The sequence below is a fragment of the Lepidochelys kempii genome, chromosome 10 (genome assembly GCF_965140285.1).
Source record: "Lepidochelys kempii isolate rLepKem1 chromosome 10, rLepKem1.hap1, whole genome shotgun sequence".
NCBI classification, from domain to species: domain Eukaryota; kingdom Metazoa; phylum Chordata; order Testudines; family Cheloniidae; genus Lepidochelys; species Lepidochelys kempii.
In genome coordinates this window covers 46,013,132-46,037,107 of record NC_136389.1, presented here as the reverse complement: position 1 = coordinate 46,037,107, position 23,976 = coordinate 46,013,132, and the positions used below count along the sequence as shown (strand labels likewise).

General features: G+C 53.3%; 1 protein-coding gene across 1 annotated transcript in view; it reads left to right on the top strand.

Moving 5' to 3' along the window:
- Nucleotides 1–12,544, top strand: part of DUOX2 (dual oxidase 2) — a 40,208-nt gene extending 27,664 nt beyond the window's left edge. Inside the window, exons 21-32 of the mRNA XM_073363242.2 lie at nucleotides 252–321; nucleotides 2,932–3,110; nucleotides 3,812–4,042; nucleotides 4,339–4,438; nucleotides 4,741–4,790; nucleotides 4,936–5,063; nucleotides 5,870–6,023; nucleotides 6,683–6,915; nucleotides 7,383–7,541; nucleotides 8,085–8,240; nucleotides 8,845–8,973; nucleotides 10,466–12,544. Coding sequence (XP_073219343.2) covers nucleotides 252–321; nucleotides 2,932–3,110; nucleotides 3,812–4,042; nucleotides 4,339–4,438; nucleotides 4,741–4,790; nucleotides 4,936–5,063; nucleotides 5,870–6,023; nucleotides 6,683–6,915; nucleotides 7,383–7,541; nucleotides 8,085–8,240; nucleotides 8,845–8,973; nucleotides 10,466–10,588 — 1,712 coding nt within the window. The 3' untranslated portion in view covers nucleotides 10,589–12,544. The remainder of the gene's footprint in view (nucleotides 1–251; nucleotides 322–2,931; nucleotides 3,111–3,811; nucleotides 4,043–4,338; nucleotides 4,439–4,740; nucleotides 4,791–4,935; nucleotides 5,064–5,869; nucleotides 6,024–6,682; nucleotides 6,916–7,382; nucleotides 7,542–8,084; nucleotides 8,241–8,844; nucleotides 8,974–10,465) is intronic.
- The last annotated feature ends 11,432 nt before the right edge of the window (nucleotides 12,545–23,976 follow it).

Sequence of the window (23,976 nt, the reverse complement as noted above, 5' to 3'; positions counted from 1 at the left end):
CAGAGTGAAGTCCTGTCTTTCCTCCAGCGTCTGTTTTCCAGCCGCAACCCACAGAGGTGCCATTCACTATAAGGTGGGGAAGTTGCCTTCTGCTGCGGAGACTCAACAAGCTGGCCCTTCTCTCAAGCAAAGCAGGCTGCCCGTCCCAGCAGAGCCCCTCCCCCCCCAAGCAGAGAGCCCAGGGGCATGATTGGGGCGTTTCTGGACGCGTAGTCTCCGTGTCACACCTTTGTCCTTTCTCCTCCCCACAGGAGTTCCAGACGTGTTCAGGCAAAACATGAGCAACCGCGTCTCCTTCATAAACCGGCCCAATACCAACGGGTAAGCTGTGCCCACTGGCCTGGGGCCTGCCTTTCTGTCTTCCCAACCCCTCTCCTCCCTACTAGCACGCTCGGACTCAGCCGCTGCCCCAGCAGGATGAGGGGAGAGAGGGAAGGCAAGTGGCTGCTTCTGAAGCTCCAGCGTGTGTCTGGGAGCAGGCCAGCTGCAAGCCCAGTAAGGGAGAACACGGCTCCTCCTGTCTCTCCCCATGACTCCAGCCTCGGCTGGCTGCTGAGTTCACATGGTAGCTTGTCAAGAGCCGGATTTCACATGAGATTTCTGGTATAGAACCCCCAGGCTTACACTGCATCATGGGAACGTGCAGCCTTCTGCTCTGGGGAGCCCTCTGGCTCCCCTGGCCTGGCGGGTCTGGCTCCTGACGCTGCAGTATAAGCATGCAATAACCCAACCTGCCAGGCTCCCGCTGCAGGAGAACCTGGCATGCTCTGGCCTCCCGGCACAAGAGCCCAGTGTGCCCGGCTGCTTTCCAAAGCCTCATTCCCTCACATCTGGCTCTGAGCCATGCTACGCAGATTATCCACAGAGGCATCTCTGGTTTATAAATAGTTCCTTTGGCAGCACAATCCCAACCAGGGAGAAAGCCCCAGCTCGAAACCACGGCACAGCTTGTGGAGTGCGAGAGGCCAGAGCTGGGGAAGAGGATGGGCAAGAAATGCGTATGCCCCCCCTCAATCCTTGGGCGCTAGCCTGAGCCTCTGAGCCGGCTGCCTGAGGGGTCAGGCTTTGGCTCAGGTGTTTCCTGTTTGATGCCTTTCTAATGCAGCTGTTCTCTATGGACGGTGACTGTAAAAAGGGCCCCGGAGCATTATGTGTATTATGGCTGTGCGACTTTGTATCAGATTGGCTTGGATTATAAAATAAAACACCAGTTAGGGCAGGAAGTGAAGAAGGAATCTGGATCCAGTTGAAACTTCAGGGGCCCTCTAGGGAGGAAGAAAGCAACTATCAGTTTTGGCATTCGGGTAGGATGACAGCATGGCATGAGCACCCCTGCCCTTCTCTGCATGCCACACGCAGTTACTAAGCACTGGTTTCTGATGCCCTTCCCCAGGCTGAGTAGTGCCTAACACCTGGGGTAGCCTCACTAATTTCACAAAAAGAAAAGGAGGACTTGTGGCACCTTAGAGACTAACCAATTTATTAGAGCATAAGCTTTCGTGAGCTACAGCTCACTTCTTCAGATGCATATGCATCTGAAGAAGTGAGCTGTAGCTCACGAAAGCTTATGCTCTAATAAATTGGTTAGTCTCTAAGGTGCCACAAGTCCTCCTTTTCTTTTTGCGAATACAGACTAACACGGCTGTTACTCTGAAACCTGTCACTAATTTCAGTGGACCTGCACGAGGAGCCAGTGGCTGCGCTGTGGGTGTAAGGGTGTCAGAATCCGGCCCATTGAGTAGTCGCAATGCGTCCAACTCCAGTCAGGTCGGTCAGGAAAGGAGCCAGTTTGTGAGGAACGTGTCTCTTTGGCTGAGCGGGTCCAGTCGAAGTTGGGCCTGGGGTTGGGGGCAGTTCTGAGCTAGGTCAGTCCCGAGCTCCCCTGGGTAGGGGACTCCACCGCACATCATCTCCCTGCTCTCGGGGGCCTCTGCTTAGGGTAACCATATTTCCCAAAGGGAAAACGGGACAGCGCGTGGGGCTGGCCCAAGCCACTTGCCCAAGCCCTGTCCCTCCTTCCCCTGCGGGGCTGGTGTCACTGATTGCCCAAGCTCTGCCTACCTGCCTTCCCCACCCCTCGCGACACTGGGGCTGGTGTTGCTGCTTGCTGGAGCCTGCCTGCCTGTCTTCCCCACCCCTCGTGAGGCTGGGGCTGGTGTTGCTGCTTGCTCGAGCCTGCCTGCCTCTCACCCAATCCCTGTCTCTCCCCCTGCATGGGGCTGCCAAGAGCAAACTGGACAAATGCCCACTCTTGCCAAAGAAGTCTGGACGGCTGAGACAGAGCTTAAAAAAGGGACTGTTCAAATCAAAACGGGACGTATGGTCTCCCTCTGCTTGTTCACCCTAACTCTCTCCCAACGAGCGGGAGAGGGGCGAGGCCCAGACCCACAGCTGCAGTGACACCAACCGTCACCCAGGGAAGGAACATGCCCTGGAGCAACATTGGAACTCCTATGAATTTAGAGATCTGCCGTTGGAGTTCCCAGCCTTCTGCCCTGCCCTTAGTGAGGTTTCCCATTACTGTAATTAATGTCCTTTTATGGCTGTCCTTTAAAGCGTATCTATCTGCCTTTATTAAGTTGTTACGCTTATCTGATTATTAGTTGTTATAAATCCCCATATAACTCTGCCAGATGGCATCACCTGACACACATTTGCACCATTTTACTACTCTCATTCATTGGCTGTATCACAGGAGCGAGCGGAAATGCCAGCCCAGCCAACGTACTAGCTGCTGCTCAGACACGTAGTGAAAGAATCTTTGCCCCAAGGAGCCTGCGCACTGAGTGGCATTCAGGAACTGCATGGTCCCTGTGGTTATGTGACTGATCTAACCCCTGCTCGCTCGCAGTCCACTGGAGTTTTGCCCTCCACTCTGGTGGGAAGAGTGCTGCGTTTGTTTAACCGTGAGCTGACGACTATTCTTTTTAGGGCAATACCTCCCCAGCCACATTTATACACCGAGGCCCAAAGGACAAAATACCAGCGGAGCAAAGTTCACCAGAAGATCCAGCAGTTCAAGCGTTTCATTGAGAATTACCGGCGCCACATTGCCTGCGTGGTTCTGTTCTCCGCCATCACTGCCGGCGTGTTTGCGGAGAGAGCATATTGTGAGTGGCCAGCTAGCATAGAACGTCCCCTGCTGACGGGGCAGCTCAGAGCGCCACCATCCAGGGAGGAGAGAAGCAGGAATGTGCGCTTCTGGGGGGTGCGCCAGGAGCAGGGCCCTGTGTGCTAGGCCAGCCTGATGGGGGGGGGGGTGATGGGCTGGGACAGTGAGGGGAGTCCATGAATCAGTTACACACATTGACATCAGAACGACAAGGAGAATGGAGGTCCCCAGCCAGACTCTAATGAAACTTGTCCCTGTTGTCCGCAGTGCAAAGGGGTGTGCCTCTGGCCATAAGTGGCCAGCGTGGCATTCTTTCCCCTGGCATAAAGCTAGCAAGGCTAGTTCCTGTACCTGTGCATGGCAGAGCCCTCCTCCACTATGCCAGTCCCCCCCTGGCATGACGTTCCACTGGTATCCCATAAAGCAGGGGTGTAAGTTCAGACAGGCCCCTAGGCTGCTCTACATCATGGGAGGGCTGAGAATGGAGCTGTCACAGACTGGCCCTCGGAATCAGAGAGCCATAACCAGTCTCCCGCTAGCCCACCCCTGCATTCCACCATGACCTGCTGCCTTTACCTTTGGAGAAATGAGCTGGTTTGTCGCCCCTCTATTAAGGAGACACAGAAAGGGAGCAAGCTTCTCCCCCGCACTCTCTTGTGCTCGCCCTGTGTGTAACCCCCTGCCCTGCTTTGTCCGCAGACTATGCATTTGCATCGCCAGCAACAGGAATTGCTGACACCACCTACGTGGGCATTGTCATCTCCCGGGGGGCGGCAGCCAGCATCTCCTTCATGTACTCCTACATCCTGCTCACCATGTGCCGCAACCTCATCACCTTCCTGCGCGAAACCTTCCTCAACCGCTACATCCCCTTCGACGCCGCCGTGGACTTCCATCGCTGGCTTGCTATGGCGGCCCTGATCTTTTCAAGTGAGTTGGCTACATGGTGGGGGGATCCCCCTGGCCCTGATACTGACAGAGAATGGGGCATCCCCCAAAGCCAGCCGCTCTACATCCTGCACAGCCAAAGTCAGACGTGGGCCATGCCATTCAGGACTGACCTGCCCCCCTAGACATAGACAGAGATACCCGGGCAAAAATTGGGGTCCCCTCTGTATTGCAAAGCACTCATTGGTTGCCTAGCTCCATCCGTGTGTTTGGGTCTCTCGAGCACAGCTATATGACGGTGCTTGACCATGTATTTGCTCTGTCTCTGTGTCCTGAAGTTCTCCACACCGGGGGCCATGTAGTGAATGTCTATATCTTCTCGGTCAGCCCACTCAGCATCCTGTCCTGCCTCTTCTCCAACGTCTTCATAGATGATGGGTGAGTGTGTTTTGGAGGCCCTGCCCTGGGCAAAGCACAACTGTTTGAGGAGCAGCTAGGTAAGACCACAGATGGAGGACAGTGCCATGCAGAGGGCTGGGCTAGATGGCTTGAGAGATCTCATCCAACCTGCCTGGGAAGTGATCTCCTTGGGGAAACTGCAGTCTGTGGGTGGCCACCATCCCCAAAGGGCAATGTCAGAGGCCATTTGTGGAGTGGAAACCAAAGTGGGCATTTGGTTTGTTCTGTGGAGAAGTCTGTGATCTGATGACAGAGGGTTAGGTCATCTCTTTCCTCTCTAGGTCACAGATGCCCCAGAAGTACTACTGGTGGTTCTTCGAGACCGTCCCAGGTAAGGGTGACCATCTGTGCATGCCAGGCGTTCTGTGAGGGGGGGTCTGCATAGCTCCCCCACCCACCGCCCCGGCGGTTCCAAGCTTGGCACAGGCTATTCTGATGACCCCTTGCCCCTCATTCTTCAACCCTCTTTCTGGCAGGCATGACCGGGGTGCTGCTGCTGCTGATTCTGGCGGTGATGTACGTGTTCGCCTCCCATCACTTTCGGCGCATCAGCTTCCGGGGGTTCTGGATCACGCACCACCTCTACGTGCTGCTCTACATCATGGTACGTGGATCGGAGTCCTGCGGCCCAGCTTCACTCTTGCGCTCTGGCTATTGGGCACGAGGCCTGTTTTGTACCTGGTGTAGAGTGTTCCTTACAGCTGTTAGCAAGGAGCTGGAGGGACATACAGGGGGTGGATGGGCTTCCCAACCAGTCTTTCACCTCCCATGGGGGTGAGCACAGTGTGCAAACCTAGACTCAATAGGTGGGAGTTACTATTTGTCCTCCACTCACACAGGTCCAGAGCTGGGCGGCGGAAGGGGCTGCTAAGCAGAGGGGAGGCGAATGTTTTGCAGACTTGGAAGAATGAATGTTACTGGTAGCATAGAGAATATGCGTCAGTACAGAAGAGACGGGTGCAAATCCACTCAGCACCCAGAGCTTGAAGCATGGCACCGTGAGCCACCAAGCTGCCTGGTTAGAAAGCACGTGCAGGTGCTGGAACCTGGCTCACAGAGAGAGTGCACATGTGGCAGGCTGTGGGTCCTAGTGGGTAGAGCATGGGCCTGGGGCTTAGGAGACCTGGGTTCTAGTCTGCACTCAATCACTGGCCTGCTGGGTGAGCTTTGGCAAGTCACCTCCCTGCTCAGTTCCTCAGTTTCCCCATCTGTAGAATGGGGATGCAAAGAAGTAGGGATTATTATTGTCATAGCTAACAGCTGCTCAGGGCTCCTCTGACCTAGCCTGCCTGACCTAGCCTTACTGCCCACTGGGTAGCTCTGTCATTGCGCTCCTCCATTTGGGGCACGTTAACACCTGAGCGGTTTCCTGCACTGCAGTCATGGGTGTGTTTGGCGCTGTGTTCCCAGGTCATTATCCATGGCAGCTACGGCCTGGTCCAGCAGCCCCGCTTCCACATCTATTTCATCATCCCAGCTCTCATCTATGGGGCAGATAAGCTGGTCAGCCTGAGCAGGAAGAAGGTGGAGATGAGTGTGCTGAAAGCTGAGCTCCTCCCTTCAGGTACAGTGGGGGCGGCTCCTCGGGGGGTGTTAGCGTGTCAGGCAGTCTGCATGACCCTCCGCAGGCCTGCGGGGTATATCCAGCTTTCGCAGAGATCTGGAGCCTCGGAGCTCTCAGTGTCCCTGGTTAGCTATCTCCGGCTGGCAGGGGCAGGCCTGTGCTGCCTTGAACCAGGAGGCACATGGGTACATCCCTGCTGAAGTCTGTCGATGGCCGTCAGCCATGGCAGTGGCGCTGGAATGTACGTCCCCATGCTGCTGCTGTTGGAGACCAAACCATGGCCAGCAACAGGAGCAGACACAGGCTCACAAGGCTGCCAGGAGCCTTCCTCTGGCGTCACCCTCCAGGCAGCCTGCTCAGCTGCCCTGCCCCTGAGGGCGAAGCTCTTCTCTGCTGGGAGCACCACACCACTTTTCACCACCACCCAGCCGGACTCTCCCTGCACCCAATCTCAGCCCTCCCCTGCCGTCCTGCTCCCACCCGGGGCCTGGCAGCATGGTGAGCGTTGGAGCCTCTGTTCTGTGCATGTGCAGCTCCCACCCAGGAAGGAGCCATGTGCAGCACCCCCGGCATGGCTCAGATCAGGGGGAAGCTGATTTTACAGAGCAGGAGCTGTTATCTTAAGAAAGGTGCTAAGAAAACCTTTGCCCTTCTCTTAGGCGTTACTTATCTCAAGTTCCAGCGGCCGCAGGATTTTGACTACAAGTCTGGGCAGTGGGTGCGAATTGCCTGCCTGTCCCTAGGGACAAATGAATACCACCCGTTCACCCTGACCTCTGCACCCCACGAGGACGCGCTGAGCCTGCATATCCGAGCTGCAGGGCCCTGGACCACCCGGTTGCGGGAGCTGTACTCCCCGGAGATTGTGGCTGAAATCGGCAGATATCCCAAGGTACAGCCGGGCGTTTCCTCCCCTGTGAGTCTGGGGATGGGTGAAAAAGCCAGATCTCTGGAGAGTGGAGTCCTCCGAGCATGACAACGCCAGCACCCGGGCATCAGCAGAGTGAGCTGTGTGTAGCATGGGGGGAGCTCAGGCTCCGAGATCTAAGCTTCTGGCTTAGCGCAGCTAGATTCTTTGGAGCCACCAGTCCCACTCCTGGATGGGCTGACTCAGTCCTTCATCCTACCCCGGCTGGTGCACTGGTTTCTATTGCCACTGGCTGCATGTGGGATGGTCCAAGGAAATATAGCTGTCCTGGCTCCTGTCTGCCCCAAGGGGGTGTCAGAGATCTCTGAGCACTGCTTGTAAAATGTCCTCTGCCCCCATCCTGGGGCGCTCTGCGCAGTGCTAGCTGGGGTCTGCTCCCTGAGACAGCAGCGCGGGCAGGGCAGCGTTGCTCACTACCGGCTCCTTCCCAGCTCTATCTGGACGGGCCGTTCGGCGAGGGCCACCAGGAGTGGAACAAGTTTGAAGTCTCTGTGCTGGTGGGAGGAGGCATCGGGGTAACTCCCTTCGCCTCCATTCTCAAAGACCTGGTCTTCAAGTCCTCGGTCAGCTCCAAGATGCCGTGCAAGAAGGTGAGAGCCCACAGAGTGCGAGGGACTCCCTGGGCCCCTCCTCTCGCTGCCCTGGTGATGTGGGAGGAACGTCTGACAACAGTCCTGCAGCACTCAGGAGAGAGCGGGCAGCGAGGCCAAGCGGTAGGGCTTAGCCTGTCTGCTCCAGGTCACTCTGAGGTCTCAGCACTGTCCTCCCCTTGCTCTCCGTCTCAGATAGCTGCAGCGCGATGCTGTTGTCAGAGCCTGTCCCCTGGCCCTGCGCATGTCTCTGGGACCCAACCCATTCCCTCAGAGGCTCTGAAATGCTCACTGACGCAGCACCATGAGTTTTGCCCAGCACTCTCAGTGCGCCCCCTCTGGGCTGCCACCTATTGCCTCCCTTAGTGCAGAGATTTTACTTTTCATGGCTGATCCTGGTGGGGCTGGCGGTGGAGGGTCCCCAGGATGGGGCCAGCTGAGGGGACCTAGGGAGTGGGGGCTGGCTGCAGGGGATCCCCCGGAGCAGGGGCTGGCTTGGGGTTGCGAGGGCCTTGCCAGTGACCCGCTTTCTTGTGCTCTCAGATCTATTTCATCTGGGTGACACGGACTCAGCGGCAGTTCGAGTGGCTGGCTGACATCATCCGCGAGGTGGAGGAGAACGACCGGCACGACCTGGTGTCTGTGCACATCTACATCACCCAGCTGGCTGAGAAGTTCGACCTGCGCACCACCATGCTGGTGAGTGCCCCGCGCCAGGGCTGCCGCTCTGTGCCAAGTGGGAGGTCCGAATACGGGAGAGGGCAGGGCCAATTTCACCTCCGCCAAGGCTGGGCTAGGGGGGCAGGACCCAACTGAGAGAGGGCATAAGGTGATTAGCCATTGCCCCAGTGCTGCTCTGGGCTACCCCCTTCCCCCACCCTGTGCTGTGTCCCTGACCCCAGTCCCTCTCTGTGGTGGGGCAGCCCCCCGTGCCATGTCCCTGGTCCCAGTGCCAGTCTGTACTGGCTCGCCCCCCATGCTGCGTCCCCGGTCCCAGTGCCGTGTTCCTGGTCCCAGTGCCACTTTGTGCTGGGCCCGTCCCCTGTGCCGTGTCCCTGGTCCCAGTGCCAGTCTGTACTGGCCCGCCCCCCGTGTCGTGTCCTTGGTCCCAGTGCCGTGTTCGTGGTCCCAGTGCCGTGTCCATGGTCCCAGTGCCGCTCTGTGCTGGGCCCGTCCCCTGTGCCGTGTCCCTGGTCCCAGTGCTGCTGCATGCTGGTTCGGCCCCCCTGGGCCATGTTAGAGCAGAGAGGCCCTGCCCTTGCCCACCTCCCCTCCCTGACCCATGGCACCTTTCTCCTTTCAGTACATCTGTGAGCGACACTTCCAGAAGGTGCTGAACCGGAGCCTGTTCACGGGGCTGCGCTCCATCACGCACTTCGGGCGGCCCCCCTTCGTGCCCTTCTTCAAGTCCCTGCAGGAGGTTCATCCCCAGGTCAGTGCCAGCCGGCCTTCGCCCCCACCGATCTCTGCCAAGCAAGGGGTGTAGGAGCTGGCAGCTGAGCAATGTGCCGGGGGGGGAGCCCTGTGTGCAGCATTGGGAGCTCCCAAGGGCCTGGAGGAAACGTTCCCAAATATTCAAAGGGTGGGGCTGGGCCGCAGATTATCCTGAAGCCTTGCCAAGGGAGGGGAGAGGCATCTGCCAGACCCACTGACAGGGAAAATGACAGCCTCATGCCAGCTGGCCCGGGCTGATCCTGCCACTGGCTCATGTTCCCTCCTGACCATGTCCTGTCAGGCAGACCCCAGTCCGGGCACCAAAGGGTTACAAAAATCTCTTAGCCCTGCCGCTGCAAAGCAAGAGCCAAAAGCCTTTGGAACAGGGGCGTCGCAGCCTGGCACCCTGCCAGCGAGTCACACCCGTAATCCCCAAAGCGTCTGGGGCTGCTGGGGGGACGTGAGTTTGCACCGTGCCATGGCAGTGAAAGACCAACACGGTGGAGGGCTGTACGCGCAATGTCCTCTTGCCCTGGGGCAGAGAGCCCCAGACGCCCCCGGAGACCGTGCACACCCCATCACTGGGAAAGTACTGACAAACTCAGCCACACTCAGAGCAGAGCCACAAAAATGACCAGGGAGGGATTGATGGGTGAGGGAGGCTGACAAGAGCCAGCTCTGCAAAGGGAGACAAGCCACAGCCTGCGAACGTGGGGCGGGATGTCGGAGGCCTGACTAGAAGCAGTGGGATGAAATTAACTGACATGTCTTGTGGCTGACCGGCAGGCAAGGCAGAGGGATGTGCCAGGCTGGGGAAGCCCCATTGCTTGGGGATTGTGAAAACTAGACAAAAACAGTAGCAAAAACGGGGACAGTCCGGCTCTGAGGGGGATGGGACCTGGTACTGCCCAGTGCACTGCTGATGGGAGAGGCCATGGCTGCAGCGAGTTCTTGGCGCTGCCAGCGGCTGAAACTCCAGCTGGGGTGTTTGAGACGCTCCGGGAAAGAGGCTCGTTGTGAACAGAGAAACAAACGTGGCTTTTGTTTTCCCCATCCCGCCAGAAAGGTCAAGGCTGTTCCTAAAGGGAGGTGTCTTTGGGGGACGTTCATGCAAGGTGCAGGCCAAACTGGTACAAGTGCATTGGGCTGACGGTGGTGTAGCCTGAGGGCAGAGTCTTCCCTTAGCCACGGGTTCAGTTCCTGGACTCTCCCAGGGGCTAGAGCAACAAACCAGGGAGGGTGCTGCCGAGAGAAGGGGAGGTGTGAGATACATGGCCCCAGCATCCCGTGCACAGTGGGGGCAGAGCCACCCACCCCTCCTGCTGGTGGGAGGAAACCAGAGCTGGCACCTGAGGGCAGCAGGGTGAACTGCTCTGAGCCTCTGGCAGAACGGAGACTGCTGGTGTGACGAGCCAGGCCAGTGCAGAGGACTGACTGTGGGAGCCCCTTGCTCTCAGAGGCTCTGTTACTTGATGCCCCTGCTTCCCCAGGTGTGGAAGATTGGCGTGTTCAGCTGCGGCCCCCCGGGGATGACCAAGAACGTGGAGCAAGCCTGTCAGCAGATCAACAAACTGGACCAGACCTACTTTGTGCATCACTATGAGAACTTCTAACCTGCCCCCCACCCACAGACACACAGCCCTGCCCAAGCTTGAGTGCGGTTCCCTGGGCTACCATGGGGCCAGCTGCTATGTGAACTCAGTGCTTCCAGAGTCCTGGGAAAGGTTCCCTGCCACTTTTCAGACGGGAGCTGCTGGGTGTCCATGGCACGTCCCCCGCACAGCCTCACGGAGATGCTCTCCTGGAGCCGTGCTGTCCCAGGAGCGAATCGCAAGGATGCTGGGGATCTGCACTGCACTGGCAGCAGGTTCCTGGAGCTCACTGCCCAGCAGGGAGCGGCTTTGCCTGTGATTTATGGAAACCCCAACGGCAGTGTAGCCAGCCAGGCAGCACTGCTCTTCCATCCCGTTGGGACCCACCAGGTCCTGTCACGCATGTCTTTTGTGTGCGTCTGACCTTAGGAACCGATGAACTGATTGATTGGTACTGCGTCAGTCTCTGTACTGGCATCTGGCAGCTTCGTGCTGCGTCACAGAGGCCCTGAAAAAAGGGGCTTCTGTTCCAGGGTAGCATCACTGGAATGCAGTCCTCCTGGATCTCTGCCCTACTTCCCTGTGGCCAGCTCCCCAGAACAGGGGGGTGTATGTGAGTGAGTGAGAGAGAGAGACACAACTCCGCCACTCCGCTGTGCTCCAGAGCAGTGGCAGGAATCTCACAGTGAGACACTGACATTAAGCCACCGAATTGCAAATCTTATGGAATTTAAAGTCTTCAGATAAAAGAGCCCTCAGGCGCAATTCTGCCCCACTGATTTTAATGGCGAAGCTGCCATTAACTTCACTAGGGCCAGACTTTAGCCTGCACTCAAACAACAATCTAACACAGAGAAATTGCATCTCTGTGACTCCAAGCAGCAATGCGGGCTGGGCGGGGGAGCCAGAGGGGGAGGAAGCAGAACACCTGGGAGGACCTGGGGCAATTTGTTCACTTGGGGCCCTGGACCCCCCTTTTTGAGGGTGTCACGTGGCCCTTGCCTGCCCCAGCCCAGCTCTCAGAGGAACTCAGCACCAGCATGTCCATGTCCAAGGACGGTGGCCTGCAGCAGTGTGCTGTGCTAGGGAGGGTGGAAAGAGGATCACCTTGGGGAAACCAGCAGAGCCACACCAGGGTGCTTTGGGCAGGGAGGGTGTCTGCACAACTCCAGCTGAAGGGAATCCTCAGCTAAGGGCCTTGGGAGGCTTTTCAGCCTGCAAACACCAGTACAAAGAGCACTGGGATGCTTGCAAGTAAATCCAGGATGGAGCTGGTTGCTGGGCCCCCCTGAAAGGGCTTCTGGGTGGGCCTGAGCCATTGGAATAGAGTGAAAAGGGGTTCATTCCACTGGGCTGGCGTGGGATGTAAGTGGTGCCTAGAGCATGTGCTGCACCCCTACGGGGGGGAACATTCCCCCCTCTGCTAATGACTGTATCCATCCCCACAAGGCAGCCTGTTTCCTGCTCCTACGAGGGATGAATCGCCATTTGCTTTCCCATTCAAACACATTTCCACCATTTGCCCAGCTCTCACCTGCTCCCGCTAGGACACAGAGAAGTGTGGCTCCCTCGTTTGGCGTGAATTGTATTGGAGTAATTGCATGCATTAAACCAGGGCTTGCTGGCTGCTTCTGAAAGAAACTATTAATTCATTGCATTTGCTGCTGCTGCTCTGAAAGTCTGACTCATTTTTGTCTGTTCCCTTTCTGTATTTAATGGCTAAGCCCATAGCTCTTATTTTTGTTGGCATATCACCCAACAGCCCAGCGTAATTTGCTAGCTGAGTATTCATGCCTTTGAAAGAATGACAATAACGATTACTGCAAACTGTCCAAGCATTAAAATACCCTTTTTGTGAATTGTGAATGTTACGCTCCATGCCTCAGAACCAAAGCTGGGAAGTGAAATCATTAATCTCGATGAGCTGTGAATGTGTAAATTCAAATGACTGATTTTAAGGCACTTCCAAAATAAAACTGGTTAACTGCGGAATCATTCTCTTGTCTTTAGTAATTATTGGGGTTCGTTATTTGATATGTAGCAATCTCTTCTTATCGGGGGTCACCCAATGAAATTAATAGGTAGCAGGTTTAAAACAAAAGGAAGCATTTCTTCACACAACGCACAGTCAACCTGTGGAACTCTTTGCCAGAGGATGTTGTGAAGGCCAAGACTATAACAGGGTTAAAAAAAGATCTAGATAAGTTCATGGAGGATAGGTCCATCAATGGCTATTAGCCAAGATGGGCAGGGATGGTGTCCCTAGCCTCTGTTTGCCAGAAGCTGGGAATGAGTGACAGGGGATGGATCACTTGATGATTACCTATTCTGTTCATTCTCTCTGGGGCACCTGGCATTGGCCACTGTTGGTAGACAGGACACTGGGCTAGATGGACCTTTGGTCTGACCCAGTATGGCTGTTCTTATGTGCTTATCAAGAAGCTGCGTTTGTTCCCTCCGGCTTGGTCAATGCACAGGAAGCAGCCGATGGCACAGCTCCAGCATGACAGCATTGAACTCGACGATGTGAAGCTAGCAAGAACGATTGAAGATCATGTTCTGTAATGAGCACGGGTGGTATCTGCAGGAGGGTGTTGTAATGGCCACCTCTCGGCTGACAGCAGGGATGTAGCCAGGGAACCTTCAGAGCTAAAAGCCCAAGTTTCTACGATGTGAGCTAAGGGGCCAAGGTCTGTGGGCAGGGCCGTAGCAGACTCAGCTCCTCTATGGGGGGCGGCAGAGGGGTTAGGATAATGCGGGAATCTGTACAATGTATGAAGGCGTTGGCCTGGGGGGGTGGGGGTGCTCTGTATGTATGTGTGTCGGACTGCAGACATCACTTTGGATGGGATGGGGTCTTCCCCTCTGTTGTCCTGGTACTGCCAGGCCGGACTTAAATTCCAAGGGGCAGTGATGCAGGGTTTACAAAAGAGGGGGCATTAAATCAGGCTGGTCCTCTATTCAAATACAAATGTTCCAGACAGTTGGCCTCCAAGCAGGACCCTGGGTGTGTTGAGGAATGGCTGCCTGGCAATGAAGTTACCTGGTTAAGGTCTAGGATCATTCTCAGAGGCTGCCCTGGGAGCCACCAGGTTCTGAAAGGCTATAAAAGGACTTACAGGGGACGATTCAGTGAGATGCACAGGAGTTGTGGCAGTTGAAGGGAAGGGGGACGGACCACCAAGATCAGAGGGGGTGAATTGGGGTGGGGGGAGGCTCCATGGTTCAGAATCACAGCCATGCACTGCAGCAGGAGGACCCTGGCTGGCCCCAGACAACCCCCAAAGAATGTTCTGGAGTGGGGGGCGGAACCGGAAGCAGGATCATGGGTGTAGGGTTTATTCACACTGTGTCACTCTGGGAGTCTTGTGCGATTAAAGACAGAGCAATGGTGAGTCAGACTCTTGTGCAAAGTCAGTGTGTGTGTTTGAAGTGTTTGCACCTGCTCCTTGAAGCGATAGCCCAGCAGGCCCAGGCTGTCAGGTGGAGCGCTGGGAGTGTGGGTGTTCGAACTATCAGGGAGGGAGGCTGAGTGCTGGTGCCAGCAGGGACTTGGCCATGGGGTTGCAACTTTCAGGAGAGGGTGATAGAAGAGCTGCACCCCAAGACTGTGATCAGAGGCCCTAAGCTTTTCAGGCTTAAAACACCCAGGCCCCAGAGTCTGGTGAGTAGCCAAGAAGCGGGCTTGACTGGGGCTGTGACAGGGGCACATGTCCCAGGGGCCAGTGTATATTAGCACCCGTCACAAGGCTCCAACAACTCAAACTGAAATGAGCCTGGCCCTGGCAGGCCAGGGACTAACAAAATGTAGTCAGTGGTTTTAGTTTATTATTCATTTACGATTAACATAGAATCATTTGATCATAGGACTGGAAGGGACCTTGAGAGGTCGTCTAGTCCAGTCCCCAGCACTCATGGCAGGACTAAGTATTATCGAGACCATCCCTGAGAGGTGTTTATCTAACCTGCTCTTAAAAATCTCCAATGATGGAGATTCCACAACCTCCCTAGGCAATTTATTCCAGTGCTTAACCACCATGGCAGTTAAGAAGTTTTTCCTAATGTCCAACCTAAACCTCCCTTGCTGCAATTTAAGCCCATTGCTTCTTGTCCAATCCTCAGAGGTTAAAGAGAACAATTTTTCTCTCTCCTCCCTGTAACAACCTTCTACGTACTTGAAAACTGTTACGTCCCCTCTCAGACTTCTCTTTTCCAAACTAAACAAACATATTTTTTCAGTCTTCCTTCATAGATAATGTCTTTTAGACCTTTAATCATTTTTGTTGCTCTTCTCTGGACTTTCTCCAATTTGTCCCCATCTTTCCTGAAATGTGGCGCCCAGAACCGGACACGACACTCCAGCGGAGGCCGTATCAGCGCGGAGTAGAGCGGAAGAATTACTTCTCGTGTTGTGCTTACAACACTCCTGATACACACATGTCCTGTGATGTATAATCATTGTATGTTAGCATTAAGTTGTAGGATTATAGACGCATAAGATTGATCGGTATTTTAGAGGGAATCATGTAAGTAAGAAAGGCTGAACCGCAAGCCCCGGAGGCTGACGCCTGTAAGATTTTAGCTTAGCTATTTTAGGCCTTGGAGATAAGAAATGCTGACATAAGTAAATGAGTGAAGACTAACCAATGCCCTAAAATGATGGGGCAAGAGATACCGCATGGTAATATGTGAAAAATCAGCTGGAAGATTCATTTTAAATCACAGAAATGCTGTAGAGGCATATCCGGCTCCAACATGTGTCTTAACCACAGGATACAGGTGGTGCTGCAGTGCTAGTGAGGAAAAAGAGAACCTACACAGCCTACAGAAACCAGGGTGCCTTAAGTTTCTAGGACAACATCAGCCCAATAAGGAAAAGAGGGGGGGTGATACATTCATGGACATGCCCAGAACATCAGTATAGGCAGAATCACATTATAAAAAGGGGGTGCCCAGAGCGGCAAAATGGCACTTGCTGTCAGAGAACGCCAGCTGGGCTCAGCCCTTCCCTGATGATCAATCCATAAGAGACCCATCAGCCCCTAACGCTGTCTAGGAGGCTGTAAGGCTAGCTGTAGTTGTAACTGGTGCATGGCTAGATCTAGGGGTTGTCTATGCTGTGACTTTCATAATGCTGTTGGTAAGTTTAATAAAAGAGAGTGGCCCTTGTTCTTGTGATTGCCTGTGTTACTCGCCTGTGGTTTCATGTGTTCCCATGAGCTCTAGCTCGAAACCAGGCCGAACGAACGCGGTGGAACATGAGGCTGGAGCTGCCAGAGCCGAACCCTCAATGATGTACTATCACAGCTCTCCAATTAACGTTAAATAAAAACAAAGGCTACAAAAAGGAAACTCCCTGCAGCCCCCTTAGCACTGACTCTATGCCCTTGTCTGCTGCAGCCTCTCCCAGCCCCTGGCACAGGGCTTGGCTGAGCCCCATGGAGGCCGTTAGCCCCACGCTGGCTGCTGCTCCTCCAGAGTGGGTGCATGACACAGTCCGGGGCGTGTTTGCCGTGTAACCGGCCTGTGGTTATTGTTGAGGCGCAGCACAGCTGGGCTTGTTGGCAGCCTGCATGCCCCCACCGGCAGCCACAGGGTTCCATGACTAATTTGCTCACCCAGGTCCGAAGGACACAAGGCACTTTGGGGAACCAGCCTTGTCACCCCGAAGGCCCAGCATCACGGAGCGGGGCGTCTTGGGAGGTGGTGGGTTGCCCAAACAGCTGCCTGAATGCAGGGGACATGGCTTCTTAGATCTCCTCAGCGGGCTGCCTAAGATGCTGAGCCTGTCACGCTCAGGAGCAGGGAGTGCTGGAGGCCACTGAGCAGGGTATGTGCCCCTTTGCAGACCCCTGCCGGTGCTAACATCAGCGCCGGTCCTGACGCGTCACAGCAGTAACGGGAACCATGGCGAGTCAGAAACCATTGAGCTCTGCGCAAGGCCCAGGCTGTGACGGGGCGAGAGACACAGGCGCCCTCTCGCCACAGGGCAGCACCCCCTTGTGTGGCCCTTAAGAGCAGGCATCCATGTCAGCAAAGCCGCGCAAGCTGCAGCGTGCAGGAGCCAGCAGCCATGCCTGATAGCCCAGGGCCACCCTGAGGCCGCGCTCCAGAGCACAAGCCATGGGGAGAGGCTGTGGGTGCGCTGCCCTCCCTGCTCTGAAGCAAATGAAAAACACTTAAAAAATATATTTAACACCATAATAAATGCTGGAAGGAAAGCAGGGTTTGGGGTGGAGGCTGACAGCTTGTGACACCCCATGTAATTACCTCACGACCCCCTGAGGGGTCCCGACCCCCAGTTTGCAAACCCCTGCCTTACACAGTAATAGCCTTAACCTCTATTTATTAATCATCACCAAAACAGAATGCACACACCAAGCATACAATGTTCACCACTGCCAATAAGGCAGATGAACTTTTCCTGGTGGCCAGTCAGGATCACATCATCCAGGGATTCCAGCTTTTGCATGATATTGTTAGCAGCAGAGTGTGAGGTCTGGCAGCTCTGATCGTGGGCTGTGTCCTGGAGTTGCTGCCAAAGCACTTCCCTTTGGACCCCAGGTTATATAGTGAAACTTGAGTCCTGCTTAGCTGTACCCATCCTAGCCCACTATGAAACAATTCTTTAACCAATCATCCCCCACCACCTTAGTCGACTGACACCTTGCAAAGTTAGTTACGTAACAAACAAACAATTGAAGAACCAGAGAGAGACCCTACAGATAAACAATAGTGAAGTGGGGACCACAAAGGCAAAACAATAAAGAAGTAGCGATTTCACACCCACAACTGTTGAGGAATGGTTCCTTGCCAGGCAGAATGCCCTCAAAGTTTTCTTTAAAAGTCTTAAGATCTGTTTCTTTCTCTGGTGATGGTGGGTACTGTTGGAGTGGGGACTTCTGACCAGCCCGATATTACATTGTTTTGATGTAATTTAGAAGGAAAGTGAGGATGTGTCTTTCTGCTTCTTGGCTCATGGCTTCTGCTCTCCTAATATGGCTGCAGAAAAAGGCAGCAGACATTACAAGGGGGGGTGGCCCATCCTGTCCTGTAGCACCAAGGCTTCTCTTAGCCAGGGAAGCAGGCAGGGGCCCCTCTGGTACCTGTCTAACTACATCTGTGTTCCTCTCTGGGTGAGTGGGCGGGACCCTGGGCCTGGGGCAGAGAAGCTGTCCCTGAGGGGGCAGAGAAGCTGCCCATGAGGGAACTGGGTGCCTGCACCCCTGGAAATGTAATGGGACTTGGGGCTCCAAATCCATTAGGCAGCTTTGACAAATCTCAGCCTAAATGTATATAAATATAGGGTGCCAAGGCGGTGCACTGTACTGCACCAGCTAGCGTCTAATCAGACCCTACCCTCTTTTCAACTGTGTCTCATAGGCCCTCTACTGCTAGAGGTGCAAGAGATTCTCCTGTGCCTCAAGTGGTGGGTGCCTCTGGCCTTGGGGAAGAAGGACCTGCCTGCTAGCCCTGTCGGTACTGTGAAGTTATCACTAGCCATGGCCCACAGCATCGTGACCCCTCTGAGGTGCTCAAATGGCCACAGATCTGTACCTGGGCTCAAGCTATTCCTGAGCTGGGCAAGCCATTACCTGGCTGAATTGAGCAGCTCAGGCTTGCCTCATGCTGGGTCTGCAATAGCAGCGAGATGGACCAGCAGAGCGGTAGCTAGGATATGCCTTTCTAAGGGGAAAGGGCTAAATCCGGAGACATTTTATTACAAATTCCATGGTCCAGGCCTTGCAGCACTTGGTTCTTTGACTGGTCCCCCCAAATTGCCTTGCACAGGAACTATTGGGTGACATCTAGTTTGATAACCTCCCGCCCTCCTTCCAGGCCTGACAGAAAGCGAGACCAGCCCATTTTTGACGATTGTCCGCCTGCTTCTCTGCTGGCGTGATGGGCCCGTGGAGCTGGCCCCTGACCCACGTGAACACACATGCACGTGAGCACGTACTTTTTACATTGTTTCACTTTTACCTGAAAAAGGCAACGATCCATTTAATTACTAGCCACCTTGACAGCTGGCTCTTTGCCACAGCACTGACTCAGGAAACAAAGATCAAGTCATAACTTGGTATTAACTTACAGACCTGAAGAGGAAGTAATCGCTGCCTGGGGACAATCTCAACTGGAAAAAAAAAAAGGGTTGAGATTTTGCCCCAACTTACACAATCCTTCAAGATGTGAACTCCCCTCTCTTCCTTCTTAAAGCCCCTTCCCCTTTCGTAACTGGTTTTTGCCGGTGAAACTGGGGAGAAATGTAAATAAGGAAGCACCTGTCACAGCGGGAAGTGTCAGTTGCAGCACTCATGCCAGGTGACCCCTGGAAATACTGAGGAGCTGATCGTTGGGAGACGATGCAGAGGCTTCACCCTCTGCAACACAGCCCAGGAGCTCACGCTGCTGCCCTTCCAAAGCAGGAGCAAATCGGTGTGTGCCTGTCCGCTGACTAGCTTTGAAGCAGTGAGAACCACATTCAAAATTATTCCATTGCCCGGCTGGAATAGGCCTTTGGAGTGGGCTAGGAGAAAACACATGTCAGGGCAAATGTATTCAAACCTGCCCTGAAGGGCACCCATGTTTGTTCCAGACACCCCACAGTGTTGTCCACCCCAAAGTCACCATGCCATCAGATCAGGGCTGTTCACAACCTCCCAGCAAATTCAGCCCAAGCCACAGCATTTGTTCATTCCAGGCTGATCACTGCAACTCAGTGGATCTAGGCGTGAGGCTGCCCATCCTGCAATGACCCAATGGGGATAACACAGAAGCTCGCCTGCGAGACGCATGAGGTCCTAGTAACGCAGCACACCCCAGCCTGCACTGGCTCCCCACAGTTCGAGGGGGTGGTCCTGAGAAGGCAAGAGGCTGGAGCAGAGAAGCTGGTCAAGACTTGGCTTGATGGCCTGCTTTTCCACTGTGCTGCACATTTACAAGTATGCACGTGGTCCTGCAGACAGCCCCTTTGCCAGGGGTAAATGGCAACGCAAGGAGTGGGGCAGGTGTGAAGCCAGCTCACTGTGTCTATGGGGCAAGGCTGAACCTGATGTGTGTGGCAGCAGATGCCGGGAGTTCCACCAGCACTAGAGTTAAATCCCATTCTAGGACCTATTTGTGAAATGGTTTTTCAAACCAGTTAAACATGCCCACCCTCCATGCTCCATGCACTGGTGATGTGCTGCGCCTCATTATACTCCGCCAGCACTACGCTGGAGACTCAGCCGCCCAAAGCCCAGCCATATCCTGACCTGCCCAGCCCAAAGCCATGGCAGGCTCTTTAACCCAGCTAAAGAGGACTCATCTCAAGATGGACAAAAGTTCCCCTTCTTTCTGCTGGCTGCAGGTCATGCTGCTTTACCCTGATGAGGCTGCCATTTCAAATGTGAAGAATGCGAGTCAGTGGGTCATGGGGACATGCCTTTACTTTGACTTACAGTCCAGGCCTAGGGCTGGGATTTGGGCTGTGCTGTCTGGGATCACTAAAGAACTGCCCAAGTATTACTTGGGTTAGCAAGCTATTACACTGCAGCACTGTGTGTGTAGCTATTATGTGTGTACATACAGGCATTTTGCCCTTGTATGTCAGTGCATAGCCTGCAGCATGTAAATACCTCATTGTTCTCCAGGTAATAGAGAATGGGGACTTGTAGGGAACTGTTTCAGCTCTGTATGTATGTGTAGACCGGAGGGAGATAGTTAGCATTCCCTGTTCTCTGTGTTTTGCTGGTCATATGAAGTCAGCACTTGCTTTTGATTCAGTTAATCTCTGCTCATTTTATAGATTTACAAACTAAAATGTGGATTTTTGTAATTCTAAAATTACCTGTCATGGACAGGTTAATAGGCAGTAGCTGCAATATACAAATCAAATGCTAGATTATATGGGCAAGGCTACACTGCAAAATTAAGTCAACCTAAGTTACCTCAACTTGCAGCCACTGCAGTAATTAAACTGATTTTGCTTGTCCACCCTACGCTTCTTGTGTCGGCGGTGCGCGTCCTCCCCAGGAGGGCCAGCACTGATTGAACTGTCAGTGTGGGGCATTGTGGGACAGCCTCTGAAAGGCAGCAACAGGTGAGGTAAGGAATGCAGTGGCTACACTGACACTGCGTCGACCTAACGACATCGACCTAAACGCTATGCCTCTCGCGGAGGTGGAGTTATTACATTGGTGTAGTGGGGGAGTTAAATTTGTGGGAGCTGCATTTTAATGTAAACACTGACAGCGGTAGATGGATGTAAGCTGCCGTGCGTTGACCTAACTCTGTAGGGTAGACCAGGGCTAAGACAGCAGTACATTTGTCAATTATTTGTTGACCATTTTAAAAGTAATTAATGAATTTTAGAAAATTGGGATCTTACTGTAAAACAAATCCTAGGCAAAAATAACGGGGCAATTAATTGAATAACTTATTTGTCGTGGGTTATTTGCCATGCTCTAATAATCATACATCGTACAACAATTGCAGTGCAGAATATTTACTTTTCCATGGCTCACTGATTCTGGCTGTTCTAGCTTTATGTACTTAAACTGTCTCTGGCTGTGTCTACACTACAAATTACTTAGGTATAAATAAGTAGCTCAGGGGTCTGAATAATCCCCTAATCATTTTTGTTGCCCTCCACTGGATGCTTTCCAATTTTTCCACATCCTTCTTGTAGTGTGGGGCCCAAAACTGGACACAGTACTCCAGATGAGGCCTCACCAATGCCGAATAGAGGGGAACGATCACATCCCTCGATCTGTTGGCAATGCTCCTACTTATACAGCCCAAAATGCCGTTAGCCTTCTTGGCAACAAGGGCACAGTGTTGACTCATATCCAGCTTCTTGTCCACTGTAACCCGTAGGTCCTTTCCTGCAGAACTGCTGCCTAGCCACTTGGTCCCTCGTCTGTAGCAGTGCATGGGATTCTTCTGTCCTAAGCGCAGGACCCTGTGCTTGTCCTTGTCGAACCTCATCAGATTTCTTTTGGCCCAATCCTCTAATTTGTCTAGGGCCCTCTGTATCCTATCCCTACCCTCCAATGTATCTACCTCTCCCCCCAGCTTAGTGTCATCTGCGAACTTGCTGAAGGTGCAATTAATCCCATCATCCAGATCATTGATAAAGATGTTGAACAAAACCGGCCCCAGGACCAACCCCTGGGGCACTCCGCTTGATACCGGCTGCCAACTAGACATTGAGCCATTGATCGCTACCCTTTGAGCCCGATGATCTAGCCAGCTTTCTATCCACCTTATAGTCCATTCATCCAGCCCATACTTCTTTAACTTGCTGGCAAGAATACTGTGGAAGACTGTATCAAAAGCTTTGCTAAAGTTTTGCTAAAGCTTTGCCTCCTCCCCATACTGTGCTGCCCAGTGCAGTAGTTTGGGAGCTGACCTTGTTCGTGAAGACAGAGGCAAAAATAGCACTGAGTACATTAGCTTTTTCCACATCCTCTGGCACTAGGTTGCTTTCCCCATTCAGTAAGGGGCCCACACTTTCCCTGACCTTCTTCTTCTTACTAACATACTTGTAGAAACCCTTCTTATTACCCTTCACATCCCTTGCTAGCTGCAACTCCAATTGTGCCTTGGCCTTCCTGATTACACCCCTGTATGCTCTATTTTTTTATACCCCTCCCTGGTCATCTGTCCAAATTTCCACTTCTTGTAGCTTCCTTTTTGAGTTTAAGCTCACCAGAGATTTCACTGTTAAGCCAATCTGGTCACCTGCCATATTTGCTATTCTTTCTGCACTTCAGGATGGTTTCTTCCTGCGCCCTCAATAAGGCTTCTTTAAAATACAGCCAGCTCTCCTGGACTCCTTGCCCCCTCATATTATCCTCCCAAGGGATCCTGCCCATCAGTTCCCTAAGGGAGTCTAAGTCTGCTTTTCTGAAGTCCAGGGTCCATACTTTGCTATTCTTCTTTCCTTCTTTTGTGAGGATCCCAAACGCAACCATCTCATGGTCACTGCTGCCTAGGTTGCCACCCACTTCTACATTCCCTACCAATTCTTCCCTGTTTGTAAGTAACAGATCAAGAGGAGCACGGCCCCTAGTCGGATGTTCCAGCACTTGTACCAGGAAGTTGTCCCCAACATTTGCTTCTGATGATCTGCTTGGAGAGGCTGAGGGGTTGTTTTGAAGCCCAGACTGTGGAGTATTAAGTGTCGTTCATTGTTTGGGCAGGGTGGTGTTGGTACAAGGGTCCACAATACAGTCATTCTCCAGAAACACTGATTCAGCTCTTAATTGGCTGGCTCTTATCTCGGAACGGCACCATCAGCCTTTCCCCAAGTCACGATGATATGGGTGTCTGGCTGGTGTTCTGGTAACTTCCTGGTACAAGGACACCTGTGGCTGCTCATGATCAATGATTACACATGACTCACTAGCCTGGTTTTCTTGAGAAGTCACTGAGCAAGGCGGATGGTCCGGGAGTTTGTGCTCATGTACAACTTTGAGGAAGTTCCCAGAGTCCACAGGTTAGTGGGAAGCACATCAGGTCTATGTGGAAACCCTTCCCAGCTACATCATCCATCCCAGCACAGCCAGAGAGGCTCCTGGATCAGTTTCGGAGGGGAGCGAGGGCAACATGCTTTGCTAAAGCTTCCTTCAGGGCTGCCCCAGCTGGAAGGGGGCAGGTTCTTGTTGGTTTATTTCAGTGCTAGCAGGTGTTGCGAATTATACCTGATAGGTCACATGCAGTTCGAGTCTAGGCTGAGACACACGAACCAAGTCCATAACTGCAGAGTTCCCAAAGGTACTAAGTTTATTACGCTCGAGCGTGGTGCCCCCCTGCTAGTCAGGTGGGGACCCCGCATGCACGTTATACAAAGATTATATACCTTTTAGCAAAGCATGTTGCCCTCGTGCATCGGAAACCTTAGCCAATAGACAAACCCTTCCCTTATCTACCACCTATCCCTGCTAGGTAATTCCCCGTGCTAAACCATTACTTCAACTACATAACATGGTCCTAAAGCAATGCATCAGTAACTTTTCTTATCAGGATGGGAGGCTGTCATAAATATAAAGCGAAGGGTAAACCCCTTTGAAATCCTTCCTGGCCAGGGGAAAGCTCCTCTCACCTGTAAAGGGTTAAGAAGCTAAAGGTAACCTCGCTGGCACCTGACCAAAATGACCAATGAGGAGACAAGATACTTTCAAAAGCTGGGAGGATGGAGAGAAACAAAGGGTCTGTGTGTCTGTCTATATGCTGGTCTTTACCGGGGATAGACCAGGAATGGAATCTTAGAACTTTTAGTAAGTAATCTAGCTAGGTATGTGTTAGATTATGATTTCTTTAAATGGCTGAGAAAAGAATTGTGCTGAATAGAATAACTATTTCTGTCTGTGTATCTTTTTTGTAACTTAAGGTTTTGCCTAGAGGGGTTCTCTATGTTTTTGAAT